This window comes from Drepanopeziza brunnea, assembly GCF_022702325.1.
Source record: "Drepanopeziza brunnea f. sp. 'multigermtubi' strain 214-2 chromosome Unknown ctg2, whole genome shotgun sequence".
In the NCBI taxonomy this organism is placed as follows: Eukaryota; Fungi; Ascomycota; class Leotiomycetes; order Helotiales; family Drepanopezizaceae; genus Drepanopeziza; species Drepanopeziza brunnea.
In genome coordinates, this window is record NW_027094065.1 from 2,997,093 (window position 1) to 3,014,263 (window position 17,171).

The 17,171-nt window shown below is 47.3% G+C and overlaps 4 protein-coding genes across 4 annotated transcripts; 2 read left to right on the forward strand and 2 right to left on the reverse strand.

Annotated features, from left to right (window-relative positions):
* Positions 1-2,974: 2,974 nt before the first annotated feature.
* On the forward strand, positions 2,975-4,940 carry L3040_001940 (uncharacterized protein; the record flags this gene model as incomplete). Its single annotated transcript, XM_007289492.2, has 2 exons — positions 2,975-4,658; positions 4,714-4,940. The coding sequence occupies 2 exons, from the start codon at positions 2,975-2,977 to the stop codon at positions 4,938-4,940; spliced, it is 1,911 nt and encodes a 636-aa protein (XP_007289554.2).
* A 3,415-nt stretch (positions 4,941-8,355) lies between these two features.
* L3040_001941 (uncharacterized protein) lies at positions 8,356-10,234 on the reverse strand (the record flags this gene model as incomplete). The annotated part of the gene is made up of 3 exons (XM_007289491.2): positions 8,356-9,402; positions 9,475-10,042; positions 10,149-10,234. The coding sequence occupies 3 exons, from the start codon at positions 10,232-10,234 to the stop codon at positions 8,356-8,358; spliced, it is 1,701 nt and encodes a 566-aa protein (XP_007289553.2).
* Positions 10,235-12,443: 2,209 nt separating this feature from the next.
* Positions 12,444-14,237, reverse strand: L3040_001942 (uncharacterized protein; the record flags this gene model as incomplete). Its single annotated transcript, XM_007289490.2, has 2 exons — positions 12,444-13,235; positions 13,533-14,237. The coding sequence occupies 2 exons, from the start codon at positions 14,235-14,237 to the stop codon at positions 12,444-12,446; spliced, it is 1,497 nt and encodes a 498-aa protein (XP_007289552.2).
* Positions 14,238-14,538: 301 nt separating this feature from the next.
* L3040_001943 (uncharacterized protein) lies at positions 14,539-15,883 on the forward strand (the record flags this gene model as incomplete). Its single annotated transcript, XM_007289489.2, has 4 exons — positions 14,539-14,656; positions 14,797-14,860; positions 14,926-15,154; positions 15,224-15,883. The coding sequence occupies 4 exons, from the start codon at positions 14,539-14,541 to the stop codon at positions 15,881-15,883; spliced, it is 1,071 nt and encodes a 356-aa protein (XP_007289551.2).
* Between the last annotated feature and the right edge of the window lie 1,288 nt (positions 15,884-17,171).

Sequence of the window (17,171 nt, forward strand, 5' to 3'; positions counted from 1 at the left end):
AATATTATCTTAAAGGCAGGTAGGAGGTCATTTAAACGGTCAGCTAATTATCCAATGACCATCTTTCTTAAGGACGGTCTCAAAAGGTTGGCATGGCTGGTAGATCACTCTAGGTTCATAGCTGAATTGGAATCAAACTTGTACTTAGGTCGTTAAAGAAATTGTAAACTATTGCTAAAATGGAACCGATTTAATCGTTTGAATCGTCGTATAAAAAAAGTCGGTCTTTTTACGAAAAGACCATCTTCGGACCGTCTCCGAGCATTTTGGGACCGTCTCATGGCCGTCCCCGAACTGAAAACTGTCCCCGACAACTAACATGAATCTACGACCCAACCCCCCGCCCCCCGCCTCCCACCCCTCACTCCCGTGCGTGTGAACAAGTAGCATGAAGCAGGTGAACTTTTGCTGAATCGATCGATTCCGATTTTTGAATTTATTAAAGCGTTGATATATAAGCCGTGGCAGCGAGACTGAGGAAATATCTTGGCATATATCTCGGCTTAATAAGCAATAGTTTCAAATGCATTCCTATTTGAATTGATCGAGAAATATGAACGGTCATTACATCGTTTACATACTAAACCGTTTTGAAATCGGGACGGGGACGGCCATGGGACGGCCAGGAAACGGTCTCTTTCAATAGATCCGGGACGGTCTATTTGGTAAATTACTCCTGAATAGGGTCTAGTATTGACTTTAGAGGGTCCAATAACTATCTCTTATAGAAGAGGGTCAGAGGGCCATTGAAAACACCCCCTACGTCCCTTTATTAATGTAATATCAGGGGGGCTACGATTCTTTACTTGTACGAGGTGCCCCTTACGAACCTTTAGCTCTTTTTCTTTCTTTCTCTTGCGGTAGAAAGAGAGATAAAGAGTCTGGAGAGCCGAAATTGAATCATCGACATGCGACGTCTCCTCGAAGAGATTTTCCTTTACCGGCGATTCCGAACCTCCCTCCTCCTTCTTCTCGAATACCACGCCGACTACGATCTATACTTGACGGGCATACCGACTGAAAAGACTAAGAGGATTTGCGATAGAGGGGGAACGTGTATAAGAGATAAGATGGGAAGGGCTTAGTTCGATTGATCGAAAACACGGTACTGCGCTTTCGAAAGAGCGTTCTACAAACACACCGGCTCTATTTAAGGGCTACGAACGCGAGCCTTCTTAGCTCTACGACGAAAGAGAACGATGTTTGTACTATACGGATCGAGGCCGCCCGTAGGGCTACACGTATTCGACAGTTGTCGAGAGAAAACTCGACGCACATCACTATGAATTGCTTTTAAGGGGTTTACAAGTGTCTAGCTATTTGACGAGAGGTTTTCCCTAACGTGGTTTTTACTCTCGATTAGATAGTACTTTGTATATAATTCCTCTACTTAGCACGTCGCCGTACCCTATGGGAGGTCCTTAAGGTCCAAGCATTGCGTTTTAGATACCCGCCCGACGTTAATAAATACAACAACAACAACAATTAATGTAATATCTAATAACTGATATTTAATATCTAATATAAAACTATGTTTAGCTAAATGTGGATCCGTGGCTAAGACCGTAAACCCAAAAACGTTAGAAATACTGTCACCTGACCTAAGAGGAAAACGTTGATTGGGTGCATGTATTTGAGCTTGGGCTCTCGAGGAACACTAAAAACTTAATTAAGCGCTTAGTAATAGGATAAGGTAACTTATAAGGCAGATTTGCAAGCTAGATTTGCGTAAGACTACTTTTTGCAGCCACCTTTTTCAATTGAAAACTACGATTATAAATTCTTCTCTTTCCGAATTCTGTACGTTCCCTTCTCGAATACTTGAGTATTAGCTAGTTAATAGTAAGAATGCTCGAGGGACAGCTGGCTGCATCGGGCTGAGAGGAGCTATAGCTATTAATTAATTGCTCGAAATATAGCCAGCTGCACCGGGCTGAAGGAGGCTGAGATGGGTTATTACGATGGATTGAATGCTCGAAAAACAACTAGCTGCATCGCGCTTAAGGAGGCTGAGGTAGGTTACTGCTACAAATTAAATGCTCGAGGAACAGCTAACTGCATCGCACATTAGCATGCTGCTACGATGAATCAAATGCTAAAGGACAGCTGGCTGCATTGTACTTTAAAAGGCTATTGCTATAGATTGAATGCTCGAAGGATAACTTGCTACAACGCGCGTAAGAGGGCTATTGCTACACATTGAATAATACTGCAGGTAGTGTCGTGCGGTAAATAAGGTTATAATACTGGAAACTGCAATATGCATTGCAGGTCTGCTTTTGCACAATAGGTAGCTAACAAAAAGCTATGCGATAATCGAATCGTAGATAAGAATTTATCAGTATAGTGAAATGTATTATAAGTAAATCTAAAAGCTTCTCCCCACCACTCCCTTCCTTGATCACTCAACTCCACGACCGACCGAAAGCCTGCTCTGCTGTTGTTGCTTCTCTGTTCCTCTGCGTCTCTCCCGAATCCGAACCCCGAACCCGAATCCGAACTATAAATCTTCCTCACCACATCCCACCGCCACCAACCTTCCAATCCACCAATTCACCAATCCACCACACCAGACACTTCCCTCTCCTCCTCCTCTCTTCCTCGTCGTACATGCAGCGACAAGCAGCAGATCGTTGGGCTCGCAAACGCTACTTCGGCTAAGCCCATGCTGCCGTAGAAAAGATACAGAGAAAGAAAAAAGATACCCCGCTGCATACATCTTCCAGATTTCACTTTGTGCGAAGCAAACGAACAAGGTGTGTCCTGTGTGCTACCAATCTTCCGCTCAAGAACAAATAAATCCTTTGTGCCATTATCGAAATCTCGGCCTACATATACACCAACCCCAATGCCCCCACAGATACCTTCCTCTTCCTCTACTCTTCAAATTGCTAACGAAGCTCCCTACCAGATCAAATTCCTGTCTCCCAAGCTGCCAAAGAGCCCCTAATCTGTCACAATGCATATCAAAGACATGCTATCTGAGGCCGAGCGGTCAGGCCAAACTACCTTCTCCTTCGAATTTTTCCCGCCCAAGACCGCCCAAGGAGTCCAAAACCTTTACGACCGAATGGATCGCATGCATGGCCTCGGGCCCTCCTTCATCGACATTACCTGGGGCGCTGGTGGCCGCCTCGCCCAGCTAACCTGCGAGATGGTCAGCGTAGCTCAATCGCAGTACGGGCTCGAGACCTGCATGCACTTGACGTGCACCGACATGGGGCAGGAGATGGTCGACGCGGCGCTCAGAGACGCGTATAAAGCCGGCTGCACGAATATACTGGCGTTGCGAGGCGATCCGCCGAGAGAGAAGGAGAAGTGGGTTGCCACGGAGGGGGGTTTCCAGTATGCAAAGGATCTGGTAAAGCATATTCGCGACACGTACGGCAATCACTTTGATATTGGGGTGGCGGGGTACCCTGAGGGCTGTGATGACCAGGACGATCCCGAGCTCTTGCTGGAGCATCTGAAGCAGAAGGTTGATGCGGGGGCAACGTTCATTGTGACGCAGATGTTCTACGATGCGGAGAATTTCATCGAGTGGCTGGGTAAGGTGCGGGCGAAGGGCATTACGGTTCCAATCGTGCCAGGTATCATGCCGATCAACACGTACGCCAGCTTTCTGAGGCGATGCAATCATATGGGGTGTAGGATCCCTCCCGAGTGGAGCGCGGCGTTGGAGGTGGTCAAGAATGATGATTCCGCTGTACGAAATATCGGTACCGGGTTGGTAGCTGAGATGTGCCGCAAGCTTCTTGCAGCGGGAATCCATCACCTGCATTTCTACACTATGAACTTGGCCCAGGCTACTCGCATGCTGTTAGACGAGCTGAAACTCACGCCATCTGAGCAACGCCCATTCAAGCACGCCTTGCCATGGAGACAATCCCTCAGTCTGGGACGTCGCGATGAAGACGTTCGTCCCATTTTCTGGAAGAACCGCAACAAATCCTATGTTACCCGAACTCAGGACTGGGACGAGTTCCCCAACGGCCGATGGGGTGACTCTCGCTCCCCTGCTTTCGGAGAACTGGACGCTTATGGCATTGGACTGAAGGGCACCAACGAGCAGAACCGCAAGCTTTGGGGCGAGCCGAAGTCCATCAAGGATATTGCCGATATATTCGTCAAGTACCTCGAGAACGGCGTAGAGAGTCTGCCGTGGAGTGAAGCCCCCATCACGAACGAAGCCGATTCCATCAAGTCTGATCTCATCAATCTCAATAAGCGAGGCATGCTTACGATCAACTCTCAGCCAGCAGTCGATGGTGTGAAGTCATCAGACCCAGTTTACGGATGGGGTCCTAGCAATGGATACGTGTACCAGAAAGCCTACCTTGAGCTTCTGGTCTCGCCTACCTTGATGCCTCAGCTCATCTCCCGAATCGAGCTCGATCCTGACCTGACCTACTACGCCGTGAATCGCCTTGGGGAGCTGAAGACCAATGCTCCTAGTGATGGACCCAATGCTGTGACATGGGGCGTCTTTCCCGGCAAGGAAATCGTACAGCCAACTATCGTCGAGGCGATCAGTTTCCTAGCTTGGAAGGACGAGGCCTTCCGCTTGGGGAAGGACTGGGCGCATTGTTATTCTGCATTGAGTCCTAGCCGTCAGCTTATCGACAGTCTGATGGATTCGTGGTATCTGGTCAATATTGGTATTTCTGTCCTCGTCCTCGTTTTGTTGATAAATTAGTTACTGACGTGCTGTAGTGCACAACGACTTCCACCAAACTCATGGCCTCTTCCCGCTCTTCGACGGCATGGAAGTAAAAGATATCGATATTCCCTTCGAACCTTTGCCCGAAACAAAAGGACTTGTCACAGAAACAAACGGCATCAATGGCAGCGCTCCGACTGAAAAGGAAAACATCCCTCTCACCAGCGCCCCAACTGAGACGGAGAATGTTACTCTCACAAACGGCTCTGTTGCAAAATAAGGCATACATTTCTTTCAAAACATATCTCTCACGAACGATACCTCAACGACTTACGATTCAACATACACCCTAGACGACCCTCTTTTCTTCTCTTTCTGATTTTCTGGGTTTCTGGCTTTCTTTTCTTCATGCCCGACATCGTATTTGGGTATACTGTCAAGTATCGAGCGTGGTGTTCTGGGGCGTGGAGGGGCAAACTTCAACAAGTTTGGCGTTTTTTAGGCTGGCGATCTCAACGATCAGGCTGGGGTGTGAAAAACATAAAAGTAACGGCTGCATAGGATTTCTGCATGAAACAGATCTGCATTGGTTGGCGCGGGACATCTTCATCAGATGTCACTCATGTTACGGGAAACGGCATCTTCATCAGAGCTTAAAGGGTACATAGCTGCATAGATGCCTTCAACGGCTTGGTAGGCGGGTAGATAAAAAGAAAAGACGAATCCCTGCAGGAACTTTTGTGACCAGAGAAGAGGCGGAGAACATGGATTTCTGAGTGAGTATATGCTATAACGCTCGCTGCTAGGTCATACCTGGGAGGAGTTGGATTTATAAGGAGACGTATCTTTGTTTGTTGACAGAATGACTAAGGGTGTGTTTGGCTCACAGTTGCAGGTCCGTGCAACTGAGCAGTTGAGTTGATCTTAAACAGGATCAACTCAACTTGACAGTAGAAGTTGCACGAACCAAGGCCTGTTTGGCTCGCAACTAGCAAATTGAATAGCAAACTGCAATTTAGGACTTAGAGAAAAAAATTAATTCGTTATTACAACCACCGATTATTTATTAATGCAATAAACTCGACATCAATAACGCTATTATATCGATCCTTTTAAATTCGAGATTTGCTATTACGGAGGCCCTTCTTGCAAGTCTCTTTTTTAAGTCTAAGGCCGTCAAAAAAACTATTAAAGAACTTCCATAAAGGGTAGTAGGGGGTCATTTGAACGGTCCTCTGATCTTCTTTTATAAGAGACGGCTATTGGACCGCTTAAATTCAGTACTAAGCTCTTTTCAAGAATAGTTTATAGAAAAGACCGTCCTATTGAAAGAGACCGTTTTGTGGCCGTCCCACAGCCGTCCTCGTTTATATTTTTAAAACAGGCTTATTAATAAGCTCGTTTTAAAAAATTGAAATAATTCGATGACCATTTTAAAAAAGATATAGTTATAGATAAAAATTATCTTTTAAATGAAATTGTTTTAATAATAATTTAAGAAGTTCGACGCTAAGATATTTCTCGGTATCGCTACCACGGCTTGTATATCAACGCTTTAATTTTTTTATCATCGAAATCGATCGATTTAGCAAAAGTTTACTCGCGTGCGCCGGCCACTTTCTCAGCCCTTGGAAGGAGTAGGTGTGGCTGAAGGTAGAAGGGGGGTGAAGGGCGTAGTAGGTAGATGATATAGCAATAAGTAGATTAGCAAGCAATAAAAAGATTATTTGCTTACTAATTCACGTTCTCAGGGACGGTTTTAAGCTCAAGGACGGCCATAGAACGGCCATAGGACGGCCATGGGACGGTCTTAAACGCTCGAAGACGGTCTTAAGACGGTTTTTATACGAAAAGACGAGTATTTAAAAAAAACCATTTAATTGAATAAAATAGTTTTATTTTAGCTACGATTTAAATAATTTAAATCGTTTGTTTTCAGATTCTATTCAATCTTAAGTATAAGCTTAAGGTGATCCACCAGCCATGCCAACTTATTAAAATCGTCCTTAAAAGAGATGGTTATCGGACGATCAGCTGACCGTCTAAATGCTCCTGCATTCTCCTTTAAGGTTGTTGCACGAAAAAAAATAGCGCGCGCTGCTAATGATACCCTTACTAATCGTCGGTTACCTTGAATTTAATTTGTAAAAAATCCCGACCTGGCGCAGCCAGGTCGGCACCACTAAGGCGGGACACCTAGCAAGGCGGGACATCCAGCAAAGCGGGACAGTAACAGTATACTACTTATTAAACAACAACTATTATTATAAAAATAAAAAATAAAATCTTTATATGCTTAGAAAATTTTTCTTTAAAAACTTGAATTAAAATTAAAAAAATTCATTCATTTGTAGTAATCTAATACATTGAAATGTAATGAAAAAACGGTTAAAAACTGTCTTAAATAATTCAAATTTACTTGTTTATTGCAAATATCTTAATAACTACAACCTTAATTTAAAAAAACATCATATAGATCGAAAATGAATGATTTAATATATTATATTACTAAAGGTATTAACTATTAAATAAAAGTTGGTAGTGATGCACGTATTCTTTTGATAGGTTTAAATAAAAGTCCGATTTTCGTGTTCCTCGCTTATTCTAATATATACGCGGCAATTCTGATATATACTCAATAGTAAAATCGAAAAAAAAAAGATCAAAAGTACTATTTTTATTACTTTAACTCAACACAATAAAAGAATAACAACTTAGAATTAAAATTTGATTAATTGATTAGTATTAAGCTCAATACGGTGCATCTTTTGATACAAAAACAATTATTATATAATAGTTGATTGATTTTCTATTTATTAAAAAAGAACAAATTTTACTGTCCCGCCTTGCTGGGTGTCCCGCTTTGGTGGTGCCGACTTGCTATAGCAAGTCGGTCAATTCTTTCGAATTAAAATTTAAAGAAACCGACGATTATATCGGCTTCTACGACTCCTTCAGCTTTTACTATCGAAAACAAGCAAAAGAAAAAGTGCATATAGCATACTATTGCTTTTTCAGAATGGTTTTCGGAGACGGCATGATGAAAAGGTTGCGTGGTTGAGAATTATTAGAAGGAAAAAGAATATAGAATAAAAAGGGGGGGGGGGGGGGGGGGGGGGGGGGGAAAGCTTGCAACTTGGGACTTAGAGCTTTTTGCTCAAAGTCCGATTTGTATAGTGCAACTGCAATTGCAAGGTCAGATGCAAACTTTGCGAGATTTACGTGCACGAGCCAAACAGATTGAGGCAATTCTTGCATCTTGACGTGCAACTTGGAGATGCAAGAATATTTTGGTAGTGCAACTTGGCTTGCATCTGCGAGCCAAACACACCCTAATAGTCTGAAAGGCTGAAAGGAGGCCCACCTAAGCGAGCCGACGATTAAGCGCTCGGTTAAAACCTAGCGACCATTGCCCGGCCGGACACTCTTAATTTTGAGTCTCTCAAACACGAGGGCCGTACCTTTGATCTCCTACTGCCCGTGAGTTTGTAATTTGATAGTCTACTAGTACCTGGGGACATGCAGGGACTCTTGGGAAATTTTCGAGTGAAAGTACCGAGTCCTAGCAACTTAAAAACTATACATCTTCTCCATACATGCATTTCATTATAAAGCACAGTTGAATTATCAATTCATCGCTGACTACGGATACTGCTAGTCTATCACCGTCTATCGCTCACTGTGGTCATTCCACGCTATAGCGCGATGGAATTGAGGCGCGCATCCAGCGATGCGAGTTCTCTAGCAGCCACCCATTCCTGCCACTCCCTGGAAGCCGAATCCCACCTCTTCTGCCATTCCCGAAGGCCTTTGCCGGCCTTCCACAACACGCTCTTCTCCTCGATGAGAGTCCTGAGTCTCTCCATGATGGAGGACTTGCGTTCCCGGTCTGGATCCGGTTGATAGCTGAATCCGAGCGACTCGGGCGTCGAGTATCTACCATCTCTATTATCCCTGGCTGTCTCGTTGAAGGCGGTCCGAATCGCACCGATCTGGCCGCGGACCCAGTGCAGGTAGGCCGAGTGGAAGGGAGGCGCCAGTCCCGTGCCCGCGTCCGCGGGGGATTCCGCCCGGAGACACTCGCCGAACAGCTGATCGACGTAGTCTGCGTCGCGCGGGTAGCTCAGGTTGTGGTAGCCGCGCGAGTCTCCGGGGTCGGGCTTCCGTTCCCGGTGGGCCTGCGCCCTGGCCTTCTTCATGGCTGGGACCGAGAGGGTCCAGCGACCTGAGAGATGGCGGGCGATGAGCGCGCTCTGGGCTTCGGCGACGAGGAAGGTGGCGTCCATCTTGAGCAGGCCGACGAGGGCTAGGGTATTAGCTCCTCTGAACGAGGCCGAGGCCTTCGTTGATGGACGCAGCTGCTGGGATGCTGCTGCTGCTGCCGATGGGAAGTGTGGTAGGACCTCGTCCTCTTCCAGGAAGATCATGTGCTCGTATAGATTCACAACGCGTTTCTTGTCTTCCGAGAGGCGGATGCAGGGTATCAGGCTGAAGTCGTAGGTGTAGCCTGTACAGAGCAGTATGATGTCGATTTCGGCAGAGGGATACTCGGCAGACTTGAAGGTGACCAGCTTGCGATCCTTGCTCACCGAGGCGACTTCGGAGACCTGCCGCTGGTTTGTTGAGCTCAGGACAAGTCGATCGTCGGTTCTCGTGGATACGAGCACCTCGCCGTGAGACACTCTCGAGATCTCCCGAGCAGTGTCCCAGTAAGATGGACCGCGTCCAACTATGAGGACTCGCTATATTCTTCATTAGCAGCGGTGAAGGGGCCAAGGGCTTCTCGGAGGGGGAGAGGGTTTTTTTTGGCAGACCTTGTTTCGGAACTCTTCAATACCGCGGTAGAATTTCGAGTGCATGACTCTCATGAAATGGTTTGTAGGGATCTTGTACAGCGGCGGGATATCAGGCTGGGCGAACGTCCCCAAAGCCACAACCACAGCGTCCCACCAGGTCGTTTCCGTCGGCATGTATTCGGATTTGTCCGTGGTTTTGCGGTGCTTGGCTCTGCGACCGAAGACCTTCCTACATTCCACTTGCCACTTCTTGTTGTAGTCCTTCTGGCGATGCCTGACCAGGGTCACTTCCTCGCCGTACCGGATGATTCCTCTGTCGTGGAGTTCCCGTGCGTAGCTTTGGAGATACTCCTGCACGACGGTATTCTCTGGAAAGAGCGCCGTGTCCTTGGGATACTCGACGCCTTCGTACTGCATCATGGTCCGCGGGACGTTCGTGCTGCAGGCTGGGTACATGGGCGTGGCGAACTCATCGTCGGCCGCCGTCTGGTACCAGATGCCTCCCGGCGCGGGTGCCCTCTCGAAGATGGTGACCTGGAAGTACTCCTCGTCCGGATGCGACTTGCTTCTCTCTGCAAGGAGGTATCTGCATTGGTTTTTATTTGTGGGTCAGATTGATCCAAGTATGTATGTACGATTGACAATGAGTGGGTAGGTCTTTAGGTCGTGTTGGAAAGATGGTATACACTTACTTGGCTGCGCATAGCCCCGATACACCAGCGCCAATGACAGCAACTGATGTTGCGTTCTTTCGGGTCCGGATACCTTTGGTCGCCATAGTTAAGATATGGATAAGGGCTAATTCGAATATGGTAAGAGTGGTAAGACTATGTATGTATTGTATGAATAGAGGAAACGGACAACTGGATTTGACGAAACTATATGTATACACAGAAAGATCGATACCATGTTCATCTTCTGTTGATGGTCTTACAGTAAACTGATAGGGTTCTAGACTTTTCCACAAGGCTCAAGGCTTTTCGAGCGAACTTTTTCCTAGGTTCTGACTCTCAAGTTGTTTGGGGTCTTGATTAGAGAGCCATTCGTCAGGATGGTCTTGCAGCGCGGGAGACATTGCGAGACTTACAAACGATTCTTTTACATTCATTAAAACCATGCAAAAATAGTTTCTTTCTTTCAGCTTTCTTCGCTGTATATCCTGGATGGAGGACAGACAAAATACACCAAGCCGGTCAAAGGACATTAATCACTAAGCTCACGAAACCGACAATAAGTAAAAGGAAAAGGAAAAGGAAATGCTAGAAATGTTATCAGTGCACAAACACCCCCCCAAAACACCCTCGCATCTGAATCGATCTTCAGGCCTATAAATTCATCTCATGCCCCCTTATTTCAGTATGAATTGAGTGAGTGCCTTGATATAAATTAATGCTCGAAACTCGTTGAAAACTACCCCTCTGCCGTGGGACCTCGCGATCTCTAATTACGAATCACGATCTTTTTCTGTCTTTTACTGATGACGAATAGACCAAGAGAGAGGGAGAATGCAATCGAAGTAGATTTATTTTTTATTTTGAAAAAAAAAAAAAAAAAAAAAAAAAAACCAGCTCTGTGACAGCTGGGCAGCGTTTGTTTACTCTGTATGTAATATGTACTAGCGAAACGAAAACCCTTTCCAACCCTCTCTCAAATTCCCTACTTCCGACTCTAGGTTTCTCGCCCCCCGCTCGGGGAGATTTTTATTTTTATTTTCAATGTTTTTTCTTTATTGTTTTATTGTTTTATTATTTTTTAGTTCATTTCTCTAAGCAGCTGCTTCAGATGAGCAGACTTTGTGAATAGCTTCTATCAACTGGCGTGTGGGAGAGGGGGGGCTTAGCTGTTGTCGAGCTATTCCCCACTTAATAGTTTTTGTCGGAAAAACCTATCATTCAGTTAGGGTTAGGTTTGTAGACTGGAATCTTACAATATCATGCCGTTGATTTGAGCTTCCAGTTGACATTTTTGCAAGTTTCTGGACCGATTTTTGCACATTGTTTTTGGAGTGAAAAGGGTTTATTTGTTGTTGTTGTTGTTGTTGTTGTTGTTGTTGTTGTTTTGCCGAGTACTGGCTCGCACGGTGAAGCCCTTTTTACACAGAATGAAGCTAGATGTTTCGTGCGAAAATATGTATCTCGGCCCGGTCGCCTCGTGAAATCGAATATCTAGTAGTAGAAGAAAGAAGAAGAAGAAGAAAGAGTACGAACGGTATTCTGGTGCACATACCACAGGTGCACACTCTCCACGCAGTCAGAATACCCTTTCCGGACGTCGAAGCTGAGGGGCCACATGGAAGCGATGTAATCCAGAGAGTTACACAGATAGATCTCTTCTCAAAACAATGAATATTCTATACCTGCCTATCCTTTGCCACGCGATTGGGTGTGGCGTCAAGGTCTAAGAACTAGCGATTTGATCCGAGACCTTCGGAATCGGACGCTATGTATGTCTGTAAATGCAAAACCTAGAAAAGAGCGCCGCGGGAGTTCAGTCTGTCTGGTGGTAGCATTACCTTCAAGAAGAAGGAGAAGATCTTTTGAGAGAAAGACCCAACATGCTTTCGTGCAGTAGTACTTTGAAGATTTCTCGGCTCTCCTTACGCTGGATTCCCCGATGGAACGTTGAAAAGCATTAGCCTGTTTGGTCAAGGTTCACCATTTAAGAAAGAACCCAGCAAAAGTCTGTGGATGGATCTTCTTGTTGACAGAGTCCTTGCTTATAGTTAGATGGTTTCTTGAATTGTGAAACGTCAGTAGCCAGCCGACTTTCTAAGGGAGCGGGCGCCCTGCTCCCCGTCTGCTCGTGAGCTTCTTGAATAGCAGATTACCAAGTACCTGCATTCCGTAAATTCCATCAGTTTTCCTACAGAGTTTAGTATCAGCGTCATGTATCATCACACGGTAGCTAAACTATCCAGAGCGATACCGCTAGGAGAAAAAACAGCAGATTAGGTACGAATCAAGACGAAAAAATGACATTTCCTGTAATCACTCTCCGGCATCTTTCCTCCCACCACCAACGACCTTCAGCTCTCCAGCGCCATCGCCAACCTTCTCATCTAATACCATATGTTGCTTCCAAACCGGCCTCCCATCGTCATCAAACACAGCCCATTCAAAAAACGTACATCCCTCTTTTCCCTTCTCCGGCACATTCCCCACGTAGCACATCCAAAAGTAGCGTCCCCAGTTCGCCTTCTTCCGCTGCACGACCCGCAGCACCGCTGGCACACCGCACTTGCACCGTGGCGTAAAGCGCGGATGCATGTACTCCTTGTAGTCACGATACGTGATGTTGATCCTCTTATTCCCTGATATAGGGTGCGGGATGACCGTTGTGCAGGGAGCGATGGAGTGCTTCCACTCCTCTTGCATTTCGGCGTGCATTACCAGGAGGGAGTTGTGCGGGAGGTGGATTGAGATCTGGCCTTGGAGATCGGCTGCTTCTGTGTTCTTCTTGCTTTTGCTTGTTGAGGAGGAGGAGTCGTCTTGTGGTACAATCCTCCGGACTCGGAACTCCCTCGCCACGCCCAAGGAGAGAGAGCCGATAGTGGCGCGTGGCCCCAGATAGGTCAATTGGTCGGCGTGGTAGCCTACGCTTTCTGTAGGACCACTGTAGCAGTTTACTACTGCAGCGTTGGGACGCCAAGGGTGTGGACATTGATGGACGAGTTTCTGCTTGTTGGGATAGCCTTGGATGCGTGTGTTGATAGAGGCGTTCACTGCCGCCGTAACCTTTGGGGACGCTGAGAGCATATAGGGTGTAAGTTGCCGGACGTCCTTTTGAAGCGTTACTGTTAGCGTAGAACTGAAAGTTTGCAGAAAGCTCTGTAGACTATAGAGAACCGTGGAGATCAGGCAGTGAAGAGTGAATTGGCCAAGGAAAGATATCCAGCAAGTTCCTGTGATATATAAGTAAGCCCGGACGGTAGCTGGATAATAGTTGTGCCGGTTTCTCTCTAGGTCATTGAGGGGGTAAACAACTGCCCAACCGAACAAAGAATGAACATCCATGCACAAGTCGGCCTATATTAATTCCATCCCCGAAGTGAAAGCAACACCAAAGAAAGAACTCACTGTCAGCTTCGCCCCGTTGTAAATATACTCTGTCTTCTGCCTCTGCATCTCCTCATGCGACTCGACATAGAAGCAGTTCGTATGCGGACTCGACACCACGTTGTCAAACAGCTTGAACGTCTCTCTCTCAAATGTCGGCGCCTCCAGCAGTAGCTCTTCCAACAACGCATTTGCCTCTGCCGGCGGCAAGAAGTTGTGGATGATTGAGCAGGGGGTGTGCGCCTCCACGTCTGCCGGGTCGTAGAGATGCAGGGTTTTGCCTCTCTTGACAAGCAGCTTTGCGGGTTTGCCCGAATCATCCTGGGTGATGAAGCTAGACAGGGAGCTTTGGTATCCTGTTGCCCCGGCGGATGGGCCTGATTTCCGCGATGGCGATCTATGAGGAGCTGCCAGGGAAGAAGAGGCTTCTAATACAGATCCTTCATGGGCGAGGAGAATATCCAGCAGGTCATTTTGGTCGGTATTCGGGTGTAGAGAAGAGAGCAATGCTAATTTGAAGTCTGTAGATTCTTCTTCCTCGATTGCGAGGCTGCGCTCTTCCCGGGGAATTTGACTTAAACTTGGACTCGGACTCGGGGAGGGCTGGAGAGCAGCTCCCGACGAGAGCTTTCTCTTCTTCCGCGAGACAAAGGCTTCCATTCCCCTTCTCCTTCCAGCCTCGGCCAGATTATCTACAGCTTTGAACGTCGAGTTCACGAGGATCATCGAGCATCGCCGGCTGCTTCAAGCTTCAAGTTTCAAGCTTACGTTGTTGACGTCGTCGTCGTCTGCTCGCTTGCGAAGGCTCGGTACGAGGTCGGCTTGATCGTGTGTTCCAGCGCTTGGACCCACGGCTAATACACGGCTGGCCCAATACCGACGCGCACCCCTAAAGCTCCGTAAGCCGAGGCTGAAATCATTGAATGAATATCTCGCTCGCTATATTCCGAAAAAATCACGGGCTTTCCAATTGCGACCTGACCACAACAACAACAACCTCCCGACCATCGATCTCAGCCCCGACAAGATGCAGGAACGCGGCATTGTCCTGGCTTTCCAGACTGCTGGATTCAAAGGCTATGACACCAAATTCTCCCCCTTCTACGACAACAAGTTGGCCGTCGCCGCCTCTTCAAACTATGGCCGTAAGTCCCCTCTTGGTCATTGCTCTGAGAGCCAGAGTCGTTCTGGTGTCTGGTCCATAGACCATGCCAAACCAAACGCTCCCGGTCGTGTTGTCTGAAGAGAGAGAGAGAGAGCCATCGCTGACTTTTACTTGACTCAGTTGTTGGCAACGGCCGTGGCTACATTCTCAACCTGACCGACAATGGTATGGTTTGTCAGCAGTCGTGAGTCTTTTCCTGAGGCAAAAGGAAGAACGGGGGAAAAGGGACGATTAATGACTGATTAATAGGTTCACCACCGCCGATGCCCTGTATGCGATCACCTGGTCTGAGCAGAACGAGGCACACGTTATCGCCGCTTGTGGAGATGGAACTATTAAGGTGTTCGATATCAACGAGCCCTCCGGCGACGCCATCATGAACTACAAGGAGCACTCCCGTGAAGTCTACTCCGTCGCTTTCAACCTGGTCTCCAAGGATAACTTTGTCTCATCTTCGTGGGACGGAACGATCAAGCTCGTAAGCAAAGCCTCTCTCTCTAACCCGCCGTCGGATAGAGAGACCAAATACTGATTTGAGATATCCCAGTGGTCCCCAACCCGAACTTTCTCGCAACTTACTCTTCCTACCCACAGCTGTACTTACAGCGTAGCCTTCTCTCCTCACTCCCCCTCCATTATCTCGGCCGTCTCCTCCGACTCGCACCTCCGAGTTTTCGATATCCGTACACCAACCTCTGCGTCTAACCACCTGTGTCAGCTGATCCCCGTCCACGGCTACGCGCCCCGATATGGTCAAGGTCCCGCACGTATCCCGAACGCTCTTCCAAACGAAGTCCTCACCCACGACTGGAACAAGTATCGCCAGAACGTCGTCGCGACTGCGGGCGTCGACCAGATCATCCGCGTCATCGATCTCCGCAATCCCAAAGCAGGTCCGATCGCTGTGCTGGGCGGCCACGAGTATGCGATCCGCAAGCTGGCATGGTCCCCTCACTTCTCCGACGTCCTCCTCTCGGGCTCGTACGACATGAGTGCGCGCGTCTGGACCGACGGTAGCGCCACGGGCGCGAATCCCATGAATAGCGTCGGCCCGGCTCGTGAAATCGGCAAGATGGATCTCCACACCGAGTTTGTCACGGGGGTCGATTGGTGCATCCATGGAGTGCCGGGCTGGGTCGCTACCACCGGCTGGGATGAGCGTGTCGCCGTTTGGGATGCCAGCTCGCCTCAGTTTTGCCATGGCTAGGCTAGGCTGGCTGGCTACACCTCATCTTGTTTTTCCGACCTCGACGGTTTTTTTACGACGTTCATGACTGATGACTTACTGGCGTTGGTTGGCAGAGCTCGGTAATGGCGTTGGGACAGGGGCACAGGCTACATCATCTGCATAAGAGGGCTCTCATAGTTCGGGGTTTTTTCTTTTCAGCATTGGGAGGGAGCACGGCGGTCTGCCTCTTTTTTTCTGTCATTTGACATTTGGGAAGGAGCGGCGTGTACATCAATCATCCTGCGGTTATGCTTTTCAGCCTGAAGGGCAGGTAATAGAAAAGCTTGATCTTTGCTGATCAAAACCTTGCGTTTCTTCAGCAGCACAGAACCATATCTGGATCTGGGTAGTTATTGGTCTTTTTAAGATTGGGGTCGTAGGTAAACCTTCAATTAATTAGACCCATAGTTGTTGTACGTAAAGGGCAGTTTTGTTCCCCCCCTCTTCTCTCGCCCTCTTTTTTTTCTTGTCCCTTTTCTTCTTCTTGAAAAATGGAGCTTACCGGACACCAAGAAACCCAGCCCCCCCCCCCCACCCCTCCTCTTTCACCATCCGGTCGACCCGTATCCAAAGTCCCAAGAAAAGCAACTAGGTATTGGAATTGACATTCAGGCTGCTTCCTTCTCATCTCTGCCCTTCCATTCGTTCCCTTCCTGCTTGATACAGTTAGTATGTTTTGGTCGATTGGTTAACCGGGTTGACTTTCTTCCCTTCCCATCCCTTCCCTTCCCTTCCCTTCCCTGCTCTGCTCTGCTCTGCTTGGCTTTGCTCTGCTTTGCCCTCCCTCCCCCTTTCTTCCTGTTTAATTTTACTTCCTTACATCAATTTAATGAATGTGATGTAATTTGATATAACACAATGTGATATAATATAATGTGATATAATAGAGTGTGATGTGATGTGATGTGATATAATCCAATCCAATCCCATTTCCCCTTTCGCTCTCGCTAATTCATCCGTTCCTTACTTATTGACTGGACTGGACTGGACTGGCTTCTTTACGTATTTACTTATTTGCCGCTCTTGCTTGCTTGCTAGCTAGCTATGTGTGAAATAGGCGCTGTCCTGCACAGTGATTTACGAAGGAAGTAGGATTGGATGGGATTGAGTTGGATTAGATTTGATCGGATGGGATTGGGTTGAGTTTGGATTGATATAAATCAAAAGATAAATAGATAACGTGGTTCACCATCGCAGCCTTAAGCGTTTCCTTCGTCCAGTTCGTTGCTGCCACCCACGGTGCAAGCTGGCTGTGCCAGACAAGCGT